This window comes from Rhyacophila brunnea, unplaced genomic scaffold (assembly GCF_057557595.1).
Source record: "Rhyacophila brunnea isolate RB1 unplaced genomic scaffold, BYU_Rbru_1.0 scaffold_11, whole genome shotgun sequence".
NCBI lineage: Eukaryota > Metazoa > Arthropoda > Insecta > Trichoptera > Rhyacophilidae > Rhyacophila > Rhyacophila brunnea.
The window spans coordinates 31782745-31810686 of NW_028232763.1; the positions used below are offsets into that span (position 1 = coordinate 31782745).

The following is a 27942-nucleotide window of genomic DNA, read 5'->3' on the forward strand; positions in this document are numbered from 1 at the left end:
CAGTTACAGACCTACAAACTTATCTGTAGAATGGTCCAAAAATGGAACTACGAACTGCCATAGGATGCCATTTTGAAAATTTCATTTGAATGTCAAATTTTGTCCAGTTACGAGTTTTCATTGGGTAGTTTTCGACAGTGGCTCCCCCATCACATTCTTCAGATAAGTTTGTAGGTCTGTACTGCCTTTTACGTAGGAGGTGTCGACATATTGATACAGCTTTTTCTCCTAACCTATTAGACCTAGACATACCATCTTGTAGATCTCACTGAGATGAGTCTGAAGGTACCTATATATAATTCAATTTGCCAAAAAACCAGACATACTACTTATCATGTTTTGCCATCTTACCACAGAAATATAATTAATTACTACTTCTTTTTATTTTGTGGAAGGAATAGTAAAACAGCATCATTTAAAAAGAAGACCCCATATACAAAATGTTGAAAACAGTCACATATTTGACATTAAAGTTGATTTACTCAATCATGAAATGATCAAATGGCATTTGAATTAATTCTATCTTCAGCATGTTAATAAAATTATTACTTAGTTTTATTATTAAAAGCCATATAATTTTCAACAATATCAAATTTAATGAATACAAAAACAAATAAAATGAAATAAAGATTTATTCAAACACAATTTTATTGTTATATAATAATAGAGTACACATTATAAACACAATTTTTATGAAAAACTTCTTAGATAGGTAATGAAAAATAGGTATACAAGTATTAACAAGCATAAATATTCTATTCTTTACATTGCACAAAACACAAACAATTTTAAATTCACAGGTTTCAAATCTACAATAATAAAATTATAACACTTATCATTTATTGCTTTTTTACACCACCAATCTCTATGGAGTCATTTTGTCCCTTATTTTAGTGGCAATATGATACCAAACCAGTGCAATGGCGTGATTATATTTTAAGTAAATTGATTTTAGGGGTTTTCCGATAACTTTTACGTACTTTTGGCACAATCTACTAGATTAGGATTGAGGATTCAAAATATTTATACAGGTGTGTCAAAGTCTATCAACATTCTATCTTGATCTGAATCACGAAATTGAACTACATAAATATACATATCTAGAATATAGTTATACTACATTTTTCGAGTACCTTATCGAAGAACAACTAAAGGCAATTCCTGGTGAACACATATTTAATTTGCATATTATATATTTGCAATAGACATAGACCGTGTGAGTCTTAGGCAAAGATATTAGATAATCATAGGCCTAAAATCTTCCATAATGATGTTAGGGTTTGAAAACAATATCAGACTTTCACAAAATGTGTTTAGAACTTTGAAACATATCAATTCATAAGAAATGCCTAAAAATTACTTCTTTTTTTTTCGACCATGTCCAATCCTAATAGGATTATATGGGCCTCCACAAAGTGGAGGTTTGTATTAACAGATTTTATTTTTACGAGAAATGGATGTCAGCCACTTGCTCAACCTATTAAGTCCATTGACTCATACACAAATCGAAAAATATGTGTACTTGCCAGACCCAGGATTCGAACCTGGGACCTTCGACACTATAGACCGGCGCTTAACGTTATTTTAAATTCTAATGAATTTAAGTTTTGTACTATTCCATTTGAGTAATATAATACATGGATAATAACTCAAATGGAATATATTCTCTTCTTGTGTTTGTAGTTAATTTTTCATTCACTAATTAAGTATGTAGCATAAACCTTACATAGCTCTTTCATGCATGTAATTGTAAATAAATGAATTTGACTCACTGTTTTCCGGAAAGACTTTTATTTTATGTACCTATAAAATAGATTGGTTTTTGAAAGACGCTACATTCTCCAATTCGATTTTATTAGGAAACAAAAGAATTTGTTTCTTGTGGCTTTTTTTATTTCTATTAATTTTTAAATATGGGGTTTTTGATCCTCGATGATTCATTTATTAAATCTATTATCCCATTTATATCTTACATGCTATATCACAACTTTCTAAACACATTCTAATACCACATGATCAGTGCCGTATGCGGGGTATAATAAAGATATTCAGAAACTTTTTAAGCATTAACAAAGTCACATAGTAATGTGAATATCTCGCACATGTTTATAGTGTTATGTGGCACATTTATATTTGAATTTAAAATGTCCGTATTGGGACTATCAATTTCATTATGGTAACATTGTAATAATAAAAAACATTCAGAAGACAATAACGTCTATTATAGGTGACATTATATACGTAATGTAGTAGTCATAGGCTAGAATGCTCCCATGGTCTTCTAATAAGTTGTGGGTTCAAACCCTGCGGCTTAGCCAAATGAACATTTTTCAATCACAGCCAGAGATCCAGATTCAGCACAAGGACACGATGGTTTGAGCGAATGGCTTACAACCAAACCTTGTAAATAATCTGTTAACATACCTTCACACTGTGGAAATTTATATGCTCCATTTGGTAACTTGCTTTATTTTTAAACTTTAAAAATTATAGTTATCCAAGAGGTTGCGGTATAACTCCGTTTTTTTTTTTTTTTTTGAAAATTTAGTGTATCGTCTTAATTTTATCCCCTGAAAATTTATTTTTGCTAATTCCAAATCAATATTGTAGGGTTTCTTGGTTTGGAATTAATGGGGTTATATTGGGCTTAGATTTGGTTCATTTAAACATTGCAGAGCTTATATAATTAATTTCAATGTTATGGACGCCAAATACTTTTTTTAAATATTCGTAATTTTCATAATAACTACATTAATTAGAAAAGAGAGCAAAAATTTAGAGGATTTAAATATGAATTATATGAGGACAATTGAGATGCTGAGGATTAAATAAATACTATTTTTTTTGTTACTAATTTTTTTCAAATATTTGATTATGGTAAATAATACTACACTTCGACATTATTATTATGTTGAAAAATCGTGTAAAATTTGTGTAAAACCGTTTAATAACTGCACTCGAGTAAGTAATCACAATTAACATAAACAATGGCCGCCATTGTACTATACATATATTTTTTTTAATAAATGTCATTTATAGTTGTTTAATCCTCAATACCTCAATTAATTATTAATACTAATGGATTTAAGTGTTGTACTATTCCACTTAAATGAAATAGTACACAACTTAAATCCATTAGAATTTAAATTCAAATTCCATCAAGTACCTTCGGTCGATAGTATTAATATTATGATTACTAATACAATCATCCTTATCGTTATTATAAATATTAAAATATGATTTAATATTCTTAAAATAGTATTATATCGAGGATTAACAGTGTAATATTATGTGTGTATGTAGCTAATCTTATAAAAAAGGTAAAAACAACACGAAATTGACATTTCTATTCACCTACAATAGAATTACCTGTATTTATAAATTAACCTGATTGAAGGATTGAGCAAGTATAGGGGGTAAGAAATATAGTGTGACTTCTATATTCTGGTTGACATATCATCACGGCCAACTCTGTAAAATTGAAAGTCCTCTCCATACTTTATGTACATCTCTATACATACACCTGCCCCGCATTCGTTCTTGCACATTAAACACAGCGTTCTGATGTATCAGCCATAATATATAAAAATCACACTGTAGACTGTATCAATTGGACGGCATTGTGCATTTATAGATCAAGTTGTCGTCCACATTTTAAAAGTCATAAATCACATTTTAGTTAGAAATTAGATTATTATAATATCCACCTTCTGTTTAAGATTTTCTAAATTATAGAAAATTTTGTAAATCTCCTAAGTACAAGGTTAGAGATTTGTTCTTTGAATTTATATTTAAAACTGAAATAAGATGGTTATTACTGTCTCCTGAAAAAGAGTTCTTTTGAATTTGTAAGGTTTACAAGACAGAACAATGAAGTGAGATTTTTAGAAAAGATCAGCTGAATCTCGATTTGTTGAGATAGTTAGAGAAATCTATCCACTAGGTAATTCAAATCATCATTGAAGATAATATTAAAAACTATCCAATAATTATAATACTAAAAAAAATTACCAGTTGGCAGTGCCACCTTTCAACATTCTTGTCGTTGTGCTCAACAAAACTATTTAGCTAACAATGCATAACAATATTTTTATATCATAAGCAAAGAAATAATTATGCACAGGTAAAGAATGCGTTGACTTGATTGTCGTCGAGATTAGAAAGTGTTTATTTCGATAAAGCCGATGTATTTTAAGTGAGTTTCATCAGTATTGTATTAAAATAGTTTATTTTTTTATTTATTACAATACAGTGAATGCGTTAAGAAGTGTGTGAGCGAAATGCATATATGTGACTACTGCATGAGAGGGATGCAATATAGGTGTTCTATTTATGCGATCACGCAACAAAGACGCAAACTCTTTCGCATGCAAATTTACGTGCATCAGATAGAGACAGGTTATTGTTAGCTGCGCATACCTATGGCAGACATAGAGAGAATGTGTGTATGGATCTGTGGGTGTCCTGAGTGCTCTGCGTTACAGTCAGACAGACTAATAAATCAAGACAAATATATAATGTAATTCTCCATTAATTAGTGTTGAACATTTACAACAAACACAAAATTTAATTCAAATGCATATTTATATGTTTTTCCAACCATATATACAGTGGATTTAGTCATTTGAAGTGGAATAAAGATAATGTTTGAACCAATATTCATATTCCCTCTCCACCTACCAACCTTTTATGTCTCCCGGACACATTTGAAGTTCAGTGCCGATTGGACCATTGCCAGGCTAACAATTAAGCAAAAACATAGTAATAAAATGAATACACCAGAAATACAGGGTGACCCGCCGCGAGTGACTCAACCCAATCAAAACAAACAAGTGCGAATGAGTGACCCGGAGTTCGTAAGTGCTCCAAGAGTCCAGGAGTCTCATCAGAAAAGGTTTGTGCATGGAATCCCTCTATCCACTCTGAGAACATGAGAACTGACATTTATTTGCCAATTTGCAGGGCTAACTGTAGATAACTGCATACGATTAAGTAGTTTGCATAAAAACAATGCATATCAAAAAGTGGCAGCCATTGCTTGCGTTATGAAATTAGAAATGCCAACTTAATGATGTTAATATCTGTGCAGTTTACCAACTTTATCATGCTTCAATCATTCGGTAAATGCATTCAAATGTCATAATAGAAATAGTGTAAAAGACTCCTTCCATTTAGGTGATTCTTTCCCCAAACAATTAAAACACGAAAACACAACAAAAACTGAACAAAAGCAATAACAAAATAAACATCATACATAGAATGAAAGTAATATATTATATAACCTTAACGGGGTTGCGATAAACAAGGGTGATCTGTAGTAACTAAATTATTAATCAAGAAAGTAGTATCCTATATACAATTTTTGACCAGGATTGTAATCCCTAGTTTTTACAATCCTGGTCAAAAATTCTAGTCTTTTCATAAATATGTTTTCTTTCAATCGGCATAATGATGATAAGTTTAAACATTCTCACAGAAAAATGGATCTATTGTTTTGCCAGATTAAATTTTCTTTATTTAACCGGATGGCTGCCAATGACGTCTTGAGACGCGAACTTTTCCGTGAACGGAATGCCGCTCATACAAAAATGACGTCTTTGGACGTCCCGCTTTAAACGAAAAACGGGGGTTTAATAAATCAATTATTTTCAACATACAAATATGTTGAACACACAACGACATATATTGGGAATGTCGTCACATACTCAGAATTGAAACAGAATTCGTTTTTACCACTTGAAACGTAAATTGATTTTATTTTTTTATTTTTGCAAGGTACCACCATACATACACCTACCGGCAGTAAAAAGGTTAATGCGAATATTTTACTGGCAGCTGTCTTGTCATTCATATATGAGGTGAATAATTAATAATTTTTGAACAGAAAAACAAGCTACTGATTTTCTTAACAACCAAATTGGTTAAAATAATAATAGAAAACACATTTATATTTAATATGATTTTTTTTTTGTAAATCAGTAATTTCTGTTGTACATTAGTTGCTCAACATTATTTACTCCGGAGCCCCTCATATACTATTTTTTGATCTACAAATGTATAACACAGTCCAATTAAAGAGTCCACAGTCCAATTAGACTTTAAAATTGTTAACGTTGATTATATTAAATCAAGCATTTATTCCGAGATGCTCTTTGAGGGCAGAACAGGCATCTAGGAGAGCATTAGCGATTATCAGGAGTTGGGAGTCGGCGCCTTGTTCACCACGCCACAGCATTTCTCTCAACAGAGTCTCCGTAGACTCCAGCGATGTTACGGACGTTATTTCACTATCCACGTCAGCCTGTAAGGAACATATAACACAAATTCAAGTAAAGGACATGCTGAATTATCCAGAATAAGATTAACTTTACGCAACCACCAATTTCTTAATTCTTAATTTTATCCACGTAATATTGTTGGCATTAACAAAACGCATGTTACTTGCATTACATACAGGGTCACCCCAATATTTTGTTATTGGAAAAAAATGACTTTGTGTAGTCAACAAAATTAAAAGTGGCACTGCATGTTTGTTGCAGCTGCTAAAATTTACACTACGGTTAGCATTTTTTAAGGTCTAGGATGAGTTGGTGGCGCTAACTGGACACTGCTGATTGAATGATGGGACAACTTCACAATGGGACAACTAGATGATGGAACGACTGGACAATGGGACAACAGGATAACTGGATGATGGGACAACTGGATGATGGGACAACTGGATGATGGGACAACTAACCCAGTTGTCCATCGCCCCATTATCCTGTAATCCTAACATGCAGTCGGCTGCGTTCAGTTGGCAGCATCCAGTAGGCAAGGCCAAACAGTCGCATTCCCCTTAGTATCTACCAGCTGTTCACTTTCCTGCCATTTTGAATGTAAAGAAATAAAAAAGTGTCAAAAATATGAGGTAGAAACTCAATGTTGCCATCTTTTTCTATGCTGATTATAGTATGTACAACGCTGTAAAAATTAGTGTTTCTGAAAAAACTGTAGTAAAAGAATATTTTTCATCCTAAATCCTTCAAAATTATAGTATTTCGGCATATTCGGAGTAAAATTATTATAGTCTATTATATTTTTGGGAGAATCAAAAATACAGTATTGCACTATAATTTTAGTACAGTTGACAACACTGTAAGAAGCTATTAAAAATAAACCAGTGAGTATTTTTATAAACTGTATTACAATTTTATTACTTTCTATGGTATTTTATGGTAATGCAATCGTGATGGACGTGTGATGGAGTGTTTACTTCAATGTGCATAATACAATGAGAGAAACCTCTTCACGAGGCGGTCAAGATTCACATCAGGTTCTAAATCTAACAATAATGATTATTTACATGGTAATATCAAATTGAAATGACATTGTTATGATTTACCAGTGACTGCAAATAGATGGTAGTGGTGGGCGGAAGTATGGAGAGGATTTCGGCTCTGTCGTCGATGCCTTCGATGAAATGTTTCATCCTCCGGCCCGCCATGGGAACCAACACTTTCAGCAGAGGCATAAGATCTGTGATGGAATTAATTGCGTCTCTCGCCATGCTGTCGAATCCTTGAGCGAACAATCGAGACACCTGAAATATGTTATTCATGAACAAAAATGAATACAATAAAACCCCGATTTGTCAATGACAGTTTTGAAAGGATTAACAAAAAAAAAAACTTAAATAAAAAAAATTAAACATATATTAAGGGTATTAAAAAAAATATTTATTTTTTATGTCAACATGTTATTTCATCTTTTCGGGAGTGTTGACATTATTTAATGAGTGTAAACAAAAAAAAATCAATACACTCACGTTGGGTAACTTTGGTCTTGGGCATTGCAGACATGTCTATAAATAGTAATGCACACATGTGTCTGGAATCTGAAGTCTAGATATTTTACAAGTAAATTTCAGGGAAATAAAAAATATAAAACCGGGAATTAAATATACCAAAATGTCGGGGGGATCAAATTTAAAATTCCACTAGTGATTGTGGTCCATTTTATAATATGGTAAAAACAAAAACAATTCAAATGAAACAACTCACGTATTCCCGCCTGACATAATCTCCGTCGACTCTCCAAATCCTCGCGAGATCCAAAATTCTATCCATCCAGACGCCCTGATCCTTCGCCAGCTCTGTACACTTGTGCACAAGCCGTGATAGGAATTTTCTCCTCTGGACAGCCACCCGACTGTCGGTGGAGTGCTGTCGGAAGATTCCAGTCGCATCGTTTCTGAGCGGGCCGAACATGCAGCGCTGACTGTCAACGTCGAACAAATAACTGCGGTGACTCAAAAAACTGGCCCCCAAATAACACTGATAGTAAAGCGACGCACACATTTGATAGTGAACATGCAGTACGTCTATATTAACAGTGAAATTATTTAAGGCGTGTTCCGTTAATGCCATCTTAGTACTGTTTCCCTCCCAAATCGGTTCGAATCTGATTGGTGTTATTTCTTTTTCTCTGGTGGCTAAAGCGCTGCATAGGAAAGTGTCAAAGAAATCTGTCGTTATTTCTAAATATAAAAGAAGTTGACTATCCGTCAGTCCCACGTCTTGCTGACACAGTTTTTCTTTGGGTAGTTTACCGACTTTTCCGATCAATTTAAACGCTGACATAAATGAATTTATCAAATGCGTGCACCATATCATCGTGCAAATACCGCACCGCATGACTGCAGATTCGATACTCTTCAAACAGCGGAGTGCTCCTTTTAAAAGAGATAGATCCTCTTTTTTATCAGCCCACGAATTTGCATACTCCCAACACATATTGACAATCAAATTTTGACTTCTTAGACTGAAAGGAAACTGTCTCTGCAAAAGAGTAAGTTTATCGAAAACGGACATAACTTTCATTCGGCTCTTGTCATCGTCAATTTTTAGACTAAATATTCCTTCAGTCTCTTTCTCAGTTGACTTTGGATCGTTTTTTGATTTACTTTCGAGAATATCTTTTGATTCATTCTCGAGAATATCTTTCGGATCTACTCCAGCTATACACAACCATTTTGATACAAGTTCCGATATTGAACCTTTACCGTTGTTATCAATATATTTTAAGTTGATTTCCGGGAGATCTATTTGTAATTTAGGTAACTCACTGGCAACTGAAAGTTTTTGAGACAAGACAATACTTAGTAGAGATATATCATCCAGCTTGCCGACTAGTAGCCCCCACTGGGCATTATCTCTGCTGACACTCTCCCACAAATCGTCATCGATTCCGTTAGCTTTTATTTCTTCTTCACGTTCAATTTTCTTAGCAACCGCTCTGCAAATTTGTGCGCCGACCATACTTTTGAATGGACACCTTGCGTCAACCAAAAAGTCTCTAACGAATTGCCACCAAGGAGACGTGTCGCTGTATCCCACGTAGACTTTATCGAAACCTTCTATCTGACAAATCTCTGTTAACATTTTGCCAAATTTTTCTAAAATTAAATGCGTGATATCCTGAGCCGACAGCTCCATCCAGTATACGAAAAGGAGCTTGCACAGATCGAGCGGCCGCATAGTCTTCCCGTCCCTGCACTTATCCCACATTGTCTTCCAATCTGATTTCCCTACGACGTACGGCATATATATTTGTTGAGACAGAAATAGCATTGTGTCATCGGACAACGTATCTTTCAACTTCAATGCAGACGACGAATCCAGTATATCAAAACATGCTAAAAATTCGGCGTGAACAGATTTTTTATTTTCAACAAATGTAACTTTCTGATGATTTCCTCGTTTGTGTTGAGTAGAAGTTGCCAGATTCAGTAAATGCTGCAAGTTAGACATTTCTGAATCAGTTATAAGATTGTTATCGACAACAGAAGAAGTGACATTTGTATCATCCGTGCTCATCTCCTGTTGATCTTCTTTCAGTGTTTCCTCTTCTGGTGTAGTGGCAGATTGATCATCATTTACAATTTCTGAATCACATTCTTCTTTATTTTCTTCATCAGTACCTTGTATTTCAACAGAATCTTCAATTCCATCTTCAATAGTTTCATCGCCGAAATCAATATCATTCAATAGCATAAGGAATCTAATAAGAGCATTAATATTTTCACATAAAACACTCAATTTGGTACGTTCAGCACTGATTTGTGCTTCATTAATGATATCTTTCGGAGTCAAGAGTTCTAAACAACCTAATAACATATCTGGCGTAACATTTTTACTCGCAGCCATCATTTCAACGCAATGAATTTTAATATCGATAGTTTTAAACTCTTTCAGAGTGTCGATGACTTCATTTTTTATCTGATCGGCATCCGTAACCTTATCTTTGAGCAACTGCCTCAATCTTTTTAAGAGGTGCACGTCTCTAGCTCTGTCGGAGTTTTCATTAGTGAGTGAAAAGTGAAACGGGACGACAAGATATTTGATCTGTCCATCTGGATAAAGAAAACAGAGCGACGGGGCACTGAAGCCTCGTGGCTTGGGTGACGGGTACTGTGTGTAGAGCAGATGAGCGTTTTGGGCGGCTGAAAACGTGGTAATACGGGGTCCACGTAATGGCCACACCTCTATCTGGCCCCGTTTCCCGAGGTACAGGATTATGAATAGTGTGCGACGTCCCGCTGATCTGTGACGTTTTTGTGATTCCTCATGAACCTGTCAAGAAAATTTAATAGTTTTATTGAAACCCAATAATCATATTTCAGTCCAAGCACTCCTATGCTGCCCCATAAGCAAAAAGGCAGCTATTTGCACACATTTTGTCACATTTTGAGATAATGACACATTCACGTTTTTTCAACTTTTCTTAAGAAAATTTTCAATAATGTGGATGAATCTTTTGATTTTATGGTATAAGCAAAAACCAATATGTTTTCGATCCATGCTGTGTTTTTGCTTATGAATTTCTTTATACTGTTTTCTTGTTTAGAATAAATATTGTTTACATGAAAAAAATGAAAAACAAAATGTCGATTTTTATACTGAAATAATTTTTTCTGAAAATGTAAGTCAGAGAATGACTTACAAGATTTATTAAAATAAATCATAATACGATGGTAGGTACTTAATCCACATAATTAAATGGACCAGTTTTGTCCACTTAACTTAGCCTCACTAGAAGGACTTGCTAATCTTACAATTTCAATCGATGGTGGGCACATTGAAACCACTGTATTTTTTTTAAGCTAGAAATGGGAACCTCTGAGAATATCATGAAATGTGTGCCGTAAGGGACTTTTCAATGTCAATAAAAAAAATATATGAATCCAGTATAGTGTCTTAATAGGCATACTGTATCCGCTATGCATCAATTGATTCAGTTATCCACTGATAAAGCAATGTTTAAATTATTTTTAAAAAAATAGTAAAGTTTGCAACAAATGAATCCGCAGTGCAAAATAAATTGCAGTCAATTAAAACAGTAGACATGAGTCTTTTTTAGTTTCACTTATCACATAATATATTTTGTAATATACCTCTAGGAATCCGCACTGTCCTTCATGATACCCTTTGAATATTCTAATGGCAGTGGCCCGCTTGGTGTCCACCAGTACGACTCTTCCGAGAGAATCCCTCACGGCCAAAAGTCGGCGATCTGGCGACGCCGTAGTATGTAACCCTCGTCTGTGAAGATCACAGACCGCATAGCAGCTGAGCATGGGTTCTGGAGGGGTATACACTGGTTGAGAATTGCTGTCTTTCTTGCCTCCGCTGTCACCTAGCCAGCCGCTGTAATACAACGACAATTAATATATCTACATACAACTAAAAAAGATACTACAACACACTCCTATAATTCCAGGATACTCCCTCATATACATAATCTTAATATTAATGTGGTAACATTAGCAGAATAAGTAAAATACATAAACAATAATCTGATAATTTTTAACTACACATATATTTTTACAATACCGTTTGCTCTATTCAGCAAGAATTAAGGCCGTGCATTAGTTGAGGCACGGTCTAAAAAGATCGTTGCTAGGCGATGCGCGGATTGCGGGTCGCGGGTGCAAATGACGCCTGTCAAACGAAATATTATTTGTCATATAAATCCAACATACGTCCATTTTATGTTCTGTTTATTGTTCTATTAGTAACAATAATAATATATTCATTGACATGTTTTCTTTTTAAAGTAAATGGGTAACGTTTTTAGTCATCTTTACACGATTTTAGAATTAATTGGCCCGTCGCCATCACGCAGCAAAGTGACGTGTTCCTGACTCGACATTCTCTCAGTGAATGCGATCGAGTCCAAAATTTCGTCGCGCCTACAGTTAAAAATTATTTGGCGTTTCACTGATGCGTCACCTTAACAGAATAGGAAGATAATACTATAAATTTTTAATGCAATAACATGTATTGCAATGTAAGTATAGTTCATTTTTCAACCAAGTTCATCATTTATATGTTCATGAAAAACAAATGTTTGACCAGACCATGGCAGACCCCAACGTCTATGGGCAGGGTCATTTACAAGGGCCTGTTTATTTTTCAAAATATGCTATGTACCAGTGTCAAAGGGTGGAGGTAGGCTGTTAAGATCCGACATAAATAGTGCACACTAAACTTTGTCAGTCATACATGTGAGGCGCCGAGCGCCAAAGGAGCTCAAGCACCATTTAACAAAAGTGCTACAAAATGGCCGACAAGTTTTCAGTGAATTTATTTTTTAAATTTTAAACTTGTATGTTGAAATGGACAATTATTTTCTAAGCAAAGCAAATTTAAAAAAATCAAAGTATTATTTGCAATAATATTTAATGAAAAATATCTACTGGATTCCAAAAAAATGGTGTTTGAGCCTCTTTGGCATATAGAAAAGTGGCACTTGATACTTTTTTTTGTTGCATAAGCTTCTGTGGCATTAACATTTTCAAACTCAAATAATGGCGTTAATTTAAAAAAATAAATCATTTAAAAAAAATGTTTTAATGTAAGGGTTTGGATAGCAATAAAAAAACATTTTGATATAAACAAATTTTATTATGCCAAATAAACACTGAAAAAATGGTCAAATTTGTTATGATTGTTACATGAGTTTGTTTGGCATAAAATTTGCCTTATAATATTAAATACGTTTTTGCCATTACAGCAATGATTTCAAAGCCTTTGGATTGTTTTTTTTTGTAATAACCGTCTATATACCCAATATTATTAATAATACTAAATCAAATCGTTACTCCAAACTGGCCAAAATAACAAAATCATTATTCAAATTTAACACCATCATTTTTTCTCAAGGATTTGGGTGATTTTTTAAATACTTTTTTTAGTGTATATCAATCGTAATTGGATGTAAAACAAGATGAAATTAGAAATAAGAGTTATTTTCTTTCATGGAAGTAAAAGTTTAGTGGACATAATTACTAAAATGACGTTAATAACCATATTTCAAAAGTAATCTAAAATATTTTAAACAACGCGTATGTGAATGAAAAACGGATAAAACATGTTAAACTTACCGCGATTTTCCTCATTTACAGGTTTAACACACATTGAAACTATTTTTCTAATCCTTCTTGAGCTCATTTTTAGTTTTTTTCACTGTTGAGAACGCATATTCAATAAGACAAATCTGACAGCTGTTTTGGTCTCGCGCTCTCCATAGTATAATGGCGGATAAGCTTCTGTGGCGTGCCGACATAACGACCAAAACAATTATGCCACAGAAAATAAATCTCTATTGTAAAATATCTATAATTATTTGAGCGATAAGACTTTGTGGCATGATACATATCGATTTATAAAAAAAACCTACATCCAAATGTCAAAAATCGTAAAGTTGGCGCTTGAGCTCCTTTGGCACTCGGCGCCTCATGTTTGTTTTCATCTAACTAAAACTACAAAATGCAGAAAGAGTTGGTTAATTTTTAAAATTCAATTAAACCCTGCCTAACCAAACCATAACAGTTTAGGTATGCTATAGGCCAGGGATGGCGTACTTATGGCATGCGTGCCACTAGTGGTACGCGAGATGATTTTACATGGCACGCGAATGTTTCATCATGAAAAGAGAAAAAATACCTAAATGTAACAATTTAAAGAATATTTTTTTTATAAAAAAGTTAATTAAATTATTATCATATCTATAAAAGAAAGTCGGGTTAGTTACACCATTTATAACTCGAGAACGGCTGGACCGATTTTTACGATCTTTGCATTGTTGGATTTGTCTAAGCCCTGAATAGCAGAATAACTATTAAAACATCGGAAAAATTCACAGAGAAAGAAAATTATGAATAAAATAAATTTTCTCATACATTTTGACATTTTGAACAATGAATCTCGCGCATTCGAAAATAAAAGAAAATCACAAAAAATTTAAATCCGTATACAACGCCATCTCTGATACATGACAGAAACAATAAACAAGAAACAAACATAGAAACAAAAGAATGAACATTGCGTTGTGTTGCATTATCTTTTGACAGTTGATTTAGTTCAGCCTCAGATAATCCCGAAAGACTTTCGTAGTATATAGTAGTAATTATTGTAGATCCCGGCGAATTTGTGAGGAAGTAGTCCTGCCTGAATCTCCTTTGCTTCTCCGACTGCGTCTATCAAATAAATCAAACGAATGCAAACATCCCAAAATTTTCGTTCGATTGAATTTAACGTCACATGATCTCATCGCTGGTATTACTCATTATTTACCTACCAATTTCAAAATTCGCCCTTCGGACTTGATTCGACAATCGATCTCCGTGAATAATCATTACCAGCTAGGTGCACAAATAGCTATTTCGATCGTGATTTTCAAACGGTAAGTTGCCTTCGAAGATGTTCACTTTGTGAGGTTTTGAAATTTGTGATTGTTTGCGCATCTATAATTGCTTCATTATGTAATTTTGAATTGTGTGATTAATTTTCCAGTGTTATTTACAATGCCGCGAGCCAGAAGATCTAATCTTTCACAACGAAGCCGTAATGCAATTAGACTTCGGAATATTGTTTATCAATCCACTAAAGATGAGCAAGAAATCGCATGAGAAGAGCGCCGCGTTAATATGGCTCGACTTCGTGATTCACAAACACAAGAACAAAGAGTGGTATTACGTCAAACGGCTCAATTGGCAATGAGAAATCGTCGAGATTATCGCATAGATCAACAACGTGATAATCTTCGACGCGCAAGAAGAAATGCTTCAAGTGTTGATTTGAATCGAGTAGCGTTTCAATACGATTGCACAATTGATTATAGCTCGCATGCTTTTGTTCGAATTGGCCCAATGGAGGTTGTGTGTGACCAATGCGATGCATTGAAGTTCGGTGGAGAAACGCGTGGATTGTGCTGTCTCAGTGGCAAGGTGAAATTGCCATTATTGCCTCCGCCACCTGAGCCATTGCATTCATTGCTTCGTGGCGAAACACCAGAATCACGACATTTTCTATCGAACACTCAAAGATACAACGGATGTTTCCAAATGACTTCATTTGGAGCAGACATTATTGAAGAACGCGGATTCAATCCAACATTCAAGGTAATTTCTGTTCGAGAGAATAAATTTTCATTTTCTTTTGGCGATCATAAATCAGTAATTCTCACAGACTTTACAGATCCAAGGCCAAATTCACCATCGAATTGGATCATTGCAACCGCTTGAAGACGCACATCATAAATTCATTCAAATTTACTTCATGGGCAATATGGACGAACAACTTGATCGGCGTCAAACGATCAATACGGCAATGAAAAGAGCAATTCTTCAAGATATGCAGCAACTACTTCATGAACATGATGGATTGGTTCGGTTGTTCAAAACTGCTTTGGATCGCATACCAAGTGATGACTACAAAGTTGTGATCAGAGCGGATAAACGACCTGCTGGAACACACGAACGCCAATTCAACGCTCCAACAATAGATGAAGTCGCAATTGCGATTATCGGTGAAAACTTGGAAACGCGCGATATTGTACTTACACGTCGCGACACTGGACAACTGCAAAGAATATACGAAACACACCGTTCATACGATGCATTGCAATACCCGCTGATGTTTTGGCAAGGAGACGATGGATATCACTTTAATATCAAGATGATAAATCCATTGAACGGTGAGTATCGATTTCATAATTTTCATTTCAACATGACAATAATTTCACTAATTTCACTGATTTTATTTCAAGATGATAAATCCATTGAACGGTGAGTATCGATATCATAATTTTCATTTCAACATGACAATAATTTCACTAATTTCACTGATTTCATTTCAGGTGTGGAAACCAAGAAGGTGAGCTCGATGAATTATTAGGCATATCGTTTGATGATTCGTCAAAATGCTGACAACTATTTGCTGCGATTTCGTCGATTGCTTCAGCAATATTGCGTCGACATGTACGTCAAAATCGAGACGGAGCGCCTCACTTTCATTCGGTTGAACCAAGCCAAACTGCGTTCGGAGGAGTACATTCATTTACGCGATGCAATCAGCACCGAAGGAGATGCAGCTAATGTTGGTCAATTGACCATTCTACCAGCGACGTACATTGGCAGCCCACGTCATATGTATGAATATGCGCAAGATGCAATGACATATGTTCGTCATTACGGTCGTCCAGATCTATTCATCACCTTTACATGCAATCCAAAACGGATAGAAATTGTTCAACTACTGCTCCCCAGACAAACATCAAGTGATCGGCACGACATCACCGCACGTGTCTTCAAACAAAAAATCCTGTCGCTGATGAACTACATTGTTAAGCATCGCGTCTTTGGGGATACTCGATGCTGGATGTACTCAATTGAATGGCAAAAACGAGGCTTGCCGCATGCACACATTCTTATTTGGTTAGTCGAAAGAATTCGACCAGACCAAATAGATGACATCATATGTGCCGAGATTCCTGATCCCGAAACCGATCCAGACCTGCATGATGTTGTAATTACTAACATGGTTCACGGACCGGGTGGCGCCATCCCCAATCACCGTGCATGGTCGACGGCAAGTGTTCAAAGCGTTATCCACGAAATTTGACGGCGGAGACTATCACTGCCAACGATGGTTATCCACTGTATCGGCGTCGATCACCCGATGATAACGGTAGAACTATCACAACGAAAGTGAAAGGAAACGATATCGTGGTCGACAACACTTGGATTGTTCCATATTCACCACTTCTTTCCAAAACATTCAAGGCGCATTGCAACGTGGAGTATTGCAATTCAGTGAAGTCCATTAAATACATCTGCAAATATGTCACCAAAGGCAGCGATATGGCGGTTTTTGGCGTTCAAACTCCCAATACCAACGATGAAATCACGCACTATCAAGTTGGTCGATATGTAAGCTGCAATGAAGCGATTTGGCGTATTTTCTCATTCCCTATTCATGAACGTCATCCCACTGTTGTACATTTGGCGGTGCATCTGGAGAATGGTCAACGAGTTTATTTCAACACATCGAATGTTGCTCAACGTGCTGAAACACCTCCAGCGACAACATTGACCAGTTTCTTTTCGATTTGCCAAAGCGATCCGTTTGCACGAACGTTGCTCTACTCTGAGATGCCATGTTATTACACTTGGAACGCTTCTTCGAAGAAATTTCAGTGTCGGAAGCAAGGCGATGCGGTTCCTGATCATCCGGATGTGCGTTCTACTGATGCTCTTGGTCGCATTTACACAGTTCATCTGAAGAATGACGAATGCTTCTACTTGCGGTTGTTGCTGGTGAATGCTCGTGGGAAAACATCATTTGAATCACTTCGAACAGTTAATGGTGTAGTGTGCCCAACATTTCGTGCTGCATGTCAACAGCTTAATTTACTTGAAAACGATACTCATTGGGACATGACAATCGCTGAAGCAATTGTTTCTGCATCTCCAAGTCAGATACGCACATTATTTGCTATCATTATTTCGACATGCTTCCCATCGAATCCACCTGAACTGTGGAACAAGTACAAGGATGACATGTCAGAAGACATTTTACACCGAATTCGTGTCAGTTCAGGGAATCCCGATCTCGAGGTGAATGAGGAGATTCATAACCAGGCTTTGCTTTTGATCGAAGACATGTGTTACCTCATGTGCGGCGGTTTGTTAGTCAAGTTAGGAATGCCAACGCCACATCGTGGAATGAACGACGCTTTCAATCGAGAATTGGAACGTGAACGTGAATATGATCGAGATGCATTGAACCAATCAGTTCGAACGAATGTACCAAAGTTGAACCCCCAACAGAAGGAAGTCTACGATACGTTAATGAAGGCAATTGATGATGGAAATGGTGGCTTATTTTTCCTCGATGCACCCGGTGGAACTGGGAAGACATTCCTCATGTCATTGATTTTGGCCACTATTCGTGCGAGATCCGAAATTGCTGTAGCAGTTGCTTCTTCTGGGATAGCGGCCACGTTGCTAGAAGGATGCCGAACGGCTCATTCAGCGTTGAAATTGCCGTTAAACCTTCAAACGATTGAAAAACCGACATGCAACATTGCGAAACACTCAGCAATGGCCAAAGTTTTGGTAGCAAGTAAAATCATCACCTGGGATGAATGCACAATGGCGCACAAACGCGCGTTGGAAGCACTCGATCGAACTATGAAAGATCTGCGCAATGACTCGAGATGATTTGGAGGCGCAATGATTCTACTATCTGGCGATTTCTGCCAAACACTACCAGTCATTCCAAGATCGACCGCTGCCGATGAAATAAACGCTTGCCTCAAATCATCGACTATGTGGCGCTATATGAAGAAACTTCAGCTGACGATAAACATGCGAGTTGCATTGCTAAACGATCCATCTGCCGAAGATTTCTCCAAACAATTGCTGACTATCGGTAACGGCCGTGTTCCTGTCGACGAATCAAACGGATTGATTTCTTTTGCGCTGGATTTTTTCAATTTCGTCTCAACGAAGGACGACCTCATCGACAAAGTGTTACCGAACATCATTGCTAACCACAAAAATCACAATCGGTTGAGTGAACGAGCAATTCTTGCGGCAAAGAACAAAGATGTGGATCACTTAAACTTCACAATTCAAAATCAAATCGTTGGTCCATTGCATTACTTTAAATCTATCGACAGTGTAACAAACGAAGACGAAGCAACCAACTATCCGACTGAATTTTTAAACTCATTGGATCTGCCTGGCTTGCCACCGCATAATTTACAACTGAAGGTTGGTTCGGTAATCATCATGCTTCGAAATCTGAACCAACCAAAACTATGTAACGGAACGCGTTTGGTGGTGAGAAAACTTATGGGCAATGTGATTTACGCGACGATAATCAAAGGAATTTTCAAAGGTGAGGAAGTTCTCATTCCGAGAATTCCGATGATCCCAACCGATATGCCATTCGAGTTTAAACGAATTCAATTTCCGATTCGTCTTGCATTCGCCATGACGATCAACAAATCACAAGGCCAATCCTTGAGTGTCTGTGGCCTGAATCTAGAAAATGAATGTTTCTCTCTCGGTCAATTGTACGTAGCATGTTCACGTGTCGGCAAACCATCCGCTTTGTTCGTTCTCGCACCTGACAACAAAATGAAAAATGTTGTATTTCACAAGGTGCTTCAATTAAGGAAATCGACTCGAGTGCAACCCATCCAGCAAATAGTTTAACAGAAAAAGTGCAACAATGCTACGTGAATCATTTCGATTCGCTTCAATAAAGCAAATGCCTTGCTGCCACGTGAATTACATTTATTTCAATGTAAGTAATTAAAATACTTTTCATTTTGATTTGATTTTTACACATTTATTGAACTCAATTCATTTTGAGTATTTATTTTAACTTACTAAAAAACTGAATTTAATTCAGCTAATAAGTTAACACAAATTTTATTGGTTCTGAGGCGGTACGAAGTTCGCCGGGTCAGCTAGTAATTAAATAAATATAAATATAAGTATACTTATATATTATATTAAATATAATATTAAAAATAAAATAATGACGACATAGTGGTTTCTAATGTTATTCGGTTTTTAATATTATTTTTACCAATCGGTGCGGAAATGACGAAATTCATGCATAAATGACAGATCGCCCTGTATAATAAATAGCAGGCAAATAATACTCTTTCAAGAATAATCATTACGTTTAATGTAAATATATATAAGCATAAATCGGTCCTTAGGATTGCGCAATTAGAAATAAAAATATTCAACTTTATGAAGTTAATTATCGGCAGTCATTCTAATATAATAGCAACTTGTTATTTCCCTATGAAAACTCTTTTGAAAATTTTGAAAACAAGAAAAAATTAATTCAAATAATAAAAGATATGCCTTTGCCTAGAAACACTGTGAAAGATAGAATCTCAAGAACTCAATGGTAATTTTGAAACTTTTTAATAGTATTCTTAAAAACCATGTTTTCATGTTTTTCGCCATGAAAAACTGCTTGGTACGTCAAATAGTCGAAAAATATTATTTGGGAAATTTTGGCACGCGTACGTAAAAAGGTTCGCCATCCCTGCTATAGGCGATCCGACAAAAATAGTGCACACTTTTTCAGTCATACTTATTTATTTTCATTAAATTAAGAATACATATTATTACAGATGGTGTTAGTTAGTTTTTACAACGTTTTTCTTATGGCCTATTCTTATTTGTCAGGTGGTTGTTTGTCCGGTACAAATCTTGCAATCGATTTTTAACTAACTTCCCGACTAGCTAGACATTAGAAACTTATAGAATATATCAGAACACGATGCCAATGCATTTTTTTAATATTTTTAGCCATCTTTAAGTATAATTGAATTCATTTTTAGTTAACACATTGATCGCCAACTAGTTTTACATAAAATAGTTAAAAAATGATTATTTGTCTCTAAGGTATTATTTGATAGGTAATGAAAGAATATAATGTTTTTTTTCATTTTGATGATTTTTTTACGTAAATATTGGTTTTTATGATGTGCCGGCCACATGTGTCCGTCGCGGCGCCAACAAGTTAATTTATTCTATTGCGCCGGGCCGGCCACTTCGCCGGTCACCTGTCCATATGTGTTGACGAGAGCATGGTGCCATTTCGCGGTCGAATTATATTTAGATTTAGATAGTATAATAAACAGAAAAGGCACAAATACGGAATAAAAGTTTTCAAATTGGGTAGTATAATACCTGGATACACATAAACTGGAAATATACGTATACATACCTTATAATCATTTTTTTTATTCTATTTTTTTATTATTTACATATTTTTTATAACTTACATTTTTATCATCTATTTAATTTTTATTTTTATATCAACAAAAACACATTTACAATTTAAAAGGAAAATTTTTTTTTTCATTATGTACATTCTTTACATTAGTGAGCCTATATTTTGTGACTGGGAAGACATATTTTCAGGCCAAGTGGCAGTAATATACAGAAGGGCCATGCCGGTCACCGCGTATCGAAAAATGCACTGCGCGCGTGCCCGCCGGCGCTGTAGAACAACTCTAAGGCAGGTCTTCTTTGCCGGTCACCGGTGACCCCCATGGCGATCAACGTGTTAATTCTGTTTTGTATGAAAAGTTATTTCGATACCATTATTGGTTGCTAGGGGGGCCTAGCAACTAAATTATAAAATAATATATACGTGCGTTACTATGGAAATCAATATTAAATGACATTTCATTATTCAGTATTTGTATCAAGTACAAATTTTTTTGATCGTTTAAGCTAGTCAAGTCAAGTATATATGATTCAACAGAAAATTTAAAAACGTTGTACATAAAAAGTTCTTTTGATCTTGTAATTATTTAAAATTCACCATAATAGATAGCAAATATTCTTCTATGTATCTATAAACTATCAAAAATTATGTATAATTTAATTGCATAATTTTTGATATTTTATAGATTGACGAATATCTTTTGACTGTTATGGTTATTATGTGGTGTTTAAAAGATGATAATATACTCACAAAATGGACGATTTAATCTTTGATGCAACTGATCTGGCGACATCGTGCAGCAAAGGTTGGGCGCCGCCTTCTAATGCTTGATGGAATGCGAGGTAAGGACGCGCCCCGACACCCACTACCGCAGTCTTGTGGGGGGCAACTGATCGATACCTACCGTGAATATATTACATACAATAAATCACTTAATCGTATACTCGAAAATTGTACGAAATAAAAACGTAAAACCTGGAATTTAATGTAATAAAACAGGACTGCAGAAACTACATGCAGATAGTGGGAAAACGTAAATTTCGAACACTTAAAATCAAGGTTCCAATCCTATAAAATAGCCCTCTTCCAGACTATTTAACTGCTTCTCCAGAAAGTGTTTCGTTAACATCTTTTTTCCAGTCCATGTCAATTAATAGTAGCCAATTATAGAAATTGCGTTAATTCACAATGTCCAATGTTAATTAAGTTTTCCGATATCGAAAATTGCATATTTACACAAATTATGTCATGTTTTTTTGTTTAATCTAATGTGAGATCTCAAATCACTTTGCAGCTCTATGATACTGTTTTGAAATTTAATTTGTAACCCAATTTGGGATATGTATATCTTATCAAATCATTGAATTGAACGGTTACATGTAAATTGTACGTAAAACATTTCCCCATGGCACAGTTCGCCGTGAGTTTTCTTATCGGAAAGAGATGACCGTATACTATACGGTTTCCAATTTTATTAGATTCAATATGAACATTAAGTCAATTTTCATAGCTGATTTTGGCAAAATTCATGAATTCAAGAATGAAAACCTAAACCAACCTAACAAATAATCCAGTATATTGGCTATTTTCAAAATTTGCATGCTGCTGGCTAACTGTAAAGTATAAACTGACAAGAACCGTGTTTTATTTAGACATGAATTTTATGTCAGTACTATACGACCCAAAAAGGTTGGACGATCTTTAATATAATGTGATACGACGAACTGCAGACGTACAAGTATCCGGACACGGAATTGAACCTGCATGTCCTCATGTTTCAAATGCTCAATATACACAAAAAAGACTTTCTGTACTCTTGTGACTTGTCAACATTCATCAATGATGCACCTCGGTTTCAATTTTCCTTTCACTTCGATTTCCATTCAACAAACTTACACCCAATTGTCAATTTGTCAATTGAGACAATGACATGTGACTTACGCTGTAAAGAATCCACCATGTGTGGAAGCAGTCAAAAGATGATCAAAAGTGTTGCTGTGTTCGAGACCTACGACGGACGCGTCACACACCACATCTTGCCCAACGAACCCCAACTTCCTCGTCAGCACACTCAATCCTTCTCCGGCGGCTTCTTTTGAAACAACTCCTTGTCCTGTGTTAAATTAATAATGTATATTGTTATAATACACCAATGTATAAAAGTTCTCTTGTTCAATTTTAGAATCATTAATTAAGTCGTTAGTAATTAAGGAATTAATTGATACCTACCTAAATTTAGTATACTAAAACCGATAGCCAACATTATAACGCAATTCGATAAGCATTTCATGTAACAACTACTAGTTAAAATCGTCATAATTAACTAAGATGTCCGTCGCTTAATTGGAAAAGCACACTGGCACGAATCCAGCAGATACAGGTTCAAGTACCGTCGGGTGTCATATTTTTTTTCTACAAAACGATTTTTTCTAGTGTGTATATGCATGAGATGTTTTCAAATTATGTATACTCGATATATAGAATGTTAGATTCTCAAATCTTGTATCTTATTCGTTGAATAAAAAAATAGTCACGCCTCAAGTTATAGTTGGCGGTCTATATGCAGAGCTTCTCGGTCCTTTCACATTGAGGACATAAACATCTGTAATCCTGTCAGTCGAAGGAATTTTTGAGGATACGTTTATACAGTCACATCTCGAAGGCCTCAACTCTTTTGCATCATCTCGTGATATTTTCATAATACACTATGTTATCTCACTTCTTGTTTTTATTTATGTGACTGGTTCTATTGCTCAAGCCACCAAATATTTATATTGGGTCAGCCATTCAATCGGTTCTTTGTTAATTACAAAACTTAACTCCCTGAATTTCACATAACAACAATAAAATTATTGAAATTTACCTTTGGTAAGCTGTGCCCTGACAAACCGCAACGTCTGAATGAGCTTCGTAGATCCCAGACAGCAAACCGCTTCACCGTAAATGATATACAACTCATCGGAATCGCTGTGAAGGCCTGTATTGCATTTTATATTGAGGACGGGCGAATCGTGAAACTTCTCCGACAGCAGAAGGTCTCCATGGTCAGTGAAAAAGCGGACTTCCCCAGATTTTAATCCAACGGCTACGCATATCCAATCTGGGTAAATCTAGACGAAAGATAGATTAAACGTGACATCATTCCAGCATAAAATTCCAATGGCAAATTCTTTGTTTACTTGTCACATTGCACGGAGAATAAGAAGCATTATGCTTACGGATACTGTCAAAAAAATTTGGGGCTAATATTTAGAACATTGATATATCTACAGAATATGCCATTCCATGCAATATTTGAATAGAAAATTTGTATTTTTTAAAGAAAAGGTTAGACATCTGACAAAAATCTGCAAATATCATGCTTATTGCGATACATGTAGTGTATGTATTTATACGACGAACATCTGGCGTTAGAATAGATGTATTAGCGAGAGAAAAAAAGCCATAATCACATTTAGAAATTAACTATGTTTGGAAATTGACCGTTATTAAAATGCAGATAGAGTTAATTTTTCTATCGCTTTCAACCGTATATCATGGGTTACTGCCAAAAGTTGGACTATGTGATTGGAAGTGATTGTAAAGTCTCGAAACAATGTTATGGAGCAATTTGAAGTTTGACATTCCCTCTATAATCAGGCATGCCAATTTCTTTGTGCTTTATATGCATGTTCTATATATCGGATACCTATTACGTACTATATAATAATTATGCTATATATTACGGTATAGTACGGTTGTGCAGTCGGTCATGAACCTGAATGGTCAGTAGCACCAGATTAAGTAAGTAGTAAAACTTTGGTGCCATTTTATTTTTCACACACTTTGTCCATGTCAGGTTAATGGTTCTAAATAGCTAGATTCGGGTATTTCATTCATACATAACCCGATCCAAAAGGCACGTTTTGAATGAAGCTGTATTGGGGTATATAAAATACATAGCTGTTAAATCACTTAGACAAGGTTTAAAAAACTGGTGATAAACCATCAGAAGAGATTTAGGCAAAATCATGAACATGTGAAAAGAAAAAGAGTTATCAACATGTCAAAAAGAAATAGTCATTTGGTTACTGTTACATCCCTGATTATTGGGCCTCTCCTAACAGTCCCATTTACTTTATTATTAGTCGTAAGCACACCTCTGATTTCATTTATAGCTGACCGAACACACATCTTAAATTCTTTGATTATCCGTCAAAATGTTTATATTTTTAGGTAATTAAAAGTATGAATGATGATGGATGAAATTAAACTATTAGAATAAAATAATTTGCATTATGTATATAAATATTTGCAGTATGTATATGTATATAAATATGTTTAGTTATAAGATTAAAGTATATAACCCTTTTAATATTAAGTAGGTATAAATGTTGTGATTTACTAATCTCCGAGCGCGTGGACTGTTGATTCACACATATTAGATATGTAATGTTTTAATTTGGCTATGATGCCATGTATGACGAAATCTCGGTACAAGAGTATGTAAGAGGCCGGGGTGTAAGAAGGCAGTCTGGAATATTCTGTCAACTTGAAAGCACGTTCGAAGTCTGTTTCTAAAATTTAGGGGCCATCCAGGTGCATAGCCTCTCTGGATCGCCTCTCAACGAAATTAATTGAGTCCCGGGATCTTCTAAACGAGAAAGATATGTTATTCCACGGGATTCAAGGCCGTAGAAGTGTACGTAATAACCTAAATTCGAATCGGAAAATAAATAAGTGTTTGAAACGAAAAGTGTGTAATAAAGAATGTACCTTATAATATTACGCAGTCGTAAGAACCAAAAAAAAAAATAAGACAACTGAACTTAGATTAAACTAAAATAATTATAATAAATGTTACTAGTATATAAGTGAATATCGTTATGGATAAAATAAATAAGAGATACTTACATCTTAAAACAAATTTTAAGTAAACAATTGTCATGTTTATACTTAATAACAATGTGTGTGACAAATAAAAACCGCCATTAATATCACCCCAATAATGTAGTTGACTAGCTCAGTGGTTTATTGGGTGTAATATCAAACTTAAATTTATATTGTTTATTTTTGAAAATTTTTGTAATCACACATATAATTACACATATAAATTTTTGTGTAGATGATAGTAATTGTCCTTATTAATTTGAATCCATTAAAATGTCTGTTCCTTTTGCAGGATGTGTGCGGGCGACAGGTATAACATCAAATTAAACACAATAATACTGGTATTAATTTTTCATTAACTTAACTGTTAGTTATACAATTCAAGAAGATATTTGGTTAAATAGTGTGTTCGTAGTATTTATTATCGAAGACAACATTCCTTTATAAACTAACAACTTTATATTATATTTTACTTAGTTTAACTTATTATTAACAACTTATTTTTTAGGTGCGGGAACTTTTTACGCAGACCACAATCGCGGAGTAGGTCTTTACTATGATATAGGTGGACGCTGACTAAATTATTTTCGGCCTACATTCCTTCACAATTATTTTAACTTCGGTCATCGCTTTACCCATGAGAGGCCCCTTGAACAGTAACCTCCTGTTATAACAATGCGATCATTGGGACCTTTGACGACATATCGGGATATGACTCAGTAGTCAAAGATTTGAAATAACACATTTTACAAGTGTGTCATTTCATTTCACGCGACCACATAATTTATAATATTAACGTAGTAAGTAGTAACGTAGTAGTAACGAGTTTACCTATTCAATATAAAACTTATTATTTATAATGCTTACAAGCTAAATACATGATATTCAATTTTATAACTAGGTACATAATTATTTATCTAAGTATATAATACTAATTATACTATTTTTCAAATCTTACATCGCCATTCATGCTTTTAATTACCTAAAATTATAAACATCTTGACGGATAATCGAAGAATTTAAGATTTGTGCTCGGTTAGCAATCAGGGGTGTGCTTACGACTAATAATAAGGTAATTTTGATTATTGGGAGAGGCCCAATAATCAGGGATGTAACATTACCTGACTCTGCTGTGAAACAGGGAATGTCAACAGAGACTTGACGTCAGTTGGTAAGGTTCCGGTCCATGTGTTGGCGAACACGTTGCAATTGGCCATGCTGTCCCATTCGCTGCTCAAGATACACACCCTTGAAGCGCGAGACAGAACAACAACAGAGCCGCATGGTGAAAGAGACACACTGCATTCATTTAGCCAGTCTGCGCCTGTAAAATAAAAATATATGTTTATTTTAAGTATTTTTGACAAACTATTTGAAATAGCCTATGGTGTACGACTGGTAGAATATCAAGTTATGAAGGACGTCATGCACTCTTATTAAATATTTTAACTACTAAATATTTTGATTTATGAAATTGTACGTGCTGATTCAATTAACTTGAGATTCGGAATAAAGTGTAAAAAATATATTGTTTATAAATGTGTAATTAAAAATTAATATGTCACAATTATTCATAATCAACAATAAAGATGTTTTTTATGCAGGGTAATGATAATAAAATTTTATTTGTAAACTTTTACGTACCATATCTATCTGACAAAAAAAGTGTTTTTTGAACTTTTTCGATGTCTTTACACGAGGAAAAAGATTTAATTTGACAAAACATTATCGTGGTAATATTTATTTCAATAACAAAACTATATAGAAATTAAATTAGGGTGTGTATTTACAAATTAATTCCCATACATATACTTTAGTACATGTCAATAACATACATTTTGACAGCCGAAATTAGACAGATGTCATAGACAAGAGATGAGTTAAACATAATGCTACCATCAAAAGTATATTAGTCTATGGTTTCCATAATGTAGAAAACCTTTGAACATCGTAAAATTGATTTAGGTATGTACTAGGT

General features: G+C 34.8%; 2 protein-coding genes across 2 annotated transcripts; one reads left to right on the forward strand and one right to left on the reverse strand.

Annotated features, from left to right (window-relative positions):
• Nucleotides 1–5770: 5770 nt before the first annotated feature.
• On the reverse strand, nucleotides 5771–27811 carry Rab3-GAP (Rab3 GTPase activating protein). Its single transcript, XM_085960272.1, has 9 exons — nucleotides 27609–27811; nucleotides 27086–27288; nucleotides 23959–24205; nucleotides 23037–23208; nucleotides 21846–21995; nucleotides 11435–11687; nucleotides 8043–10613; nucleotides 7385–7582; nucleotides 5771–6301 (listed from the first exon to the last, which is right to left on the reverse strand). The coding sequence occupies exons 1-9, from the start codon at nucleotides 27688–27690 to the stop codon at nucleotides 6128–6130; spliced, it is 4050 nt and encodes a 1349-aa protein (XP_085816398.1). The 5' UTR covers nucleotides 27691–27811; the 3' UTR covers nucleotides 5771–6127.
• LOC147078595 (uncharacterized) lies at nucleotides 14972–16220 on the forward strand. The gene is made up of 3 exons (XM_085960438.1): nucleotides 14972–15445; nucleotides 15522–16020; nucleotides 16183–16220. The coding sequence occupies exons 1-3, from the start codon at nucleotides 14972–14974 to the stop codon at nucleotides 16218–16220; spliced, it is 1011 nt and encodes a 336-aa protein (XP_085816564.1).
• Nucleotides 27812–27942: the final 131 nt, after the last annotated feature.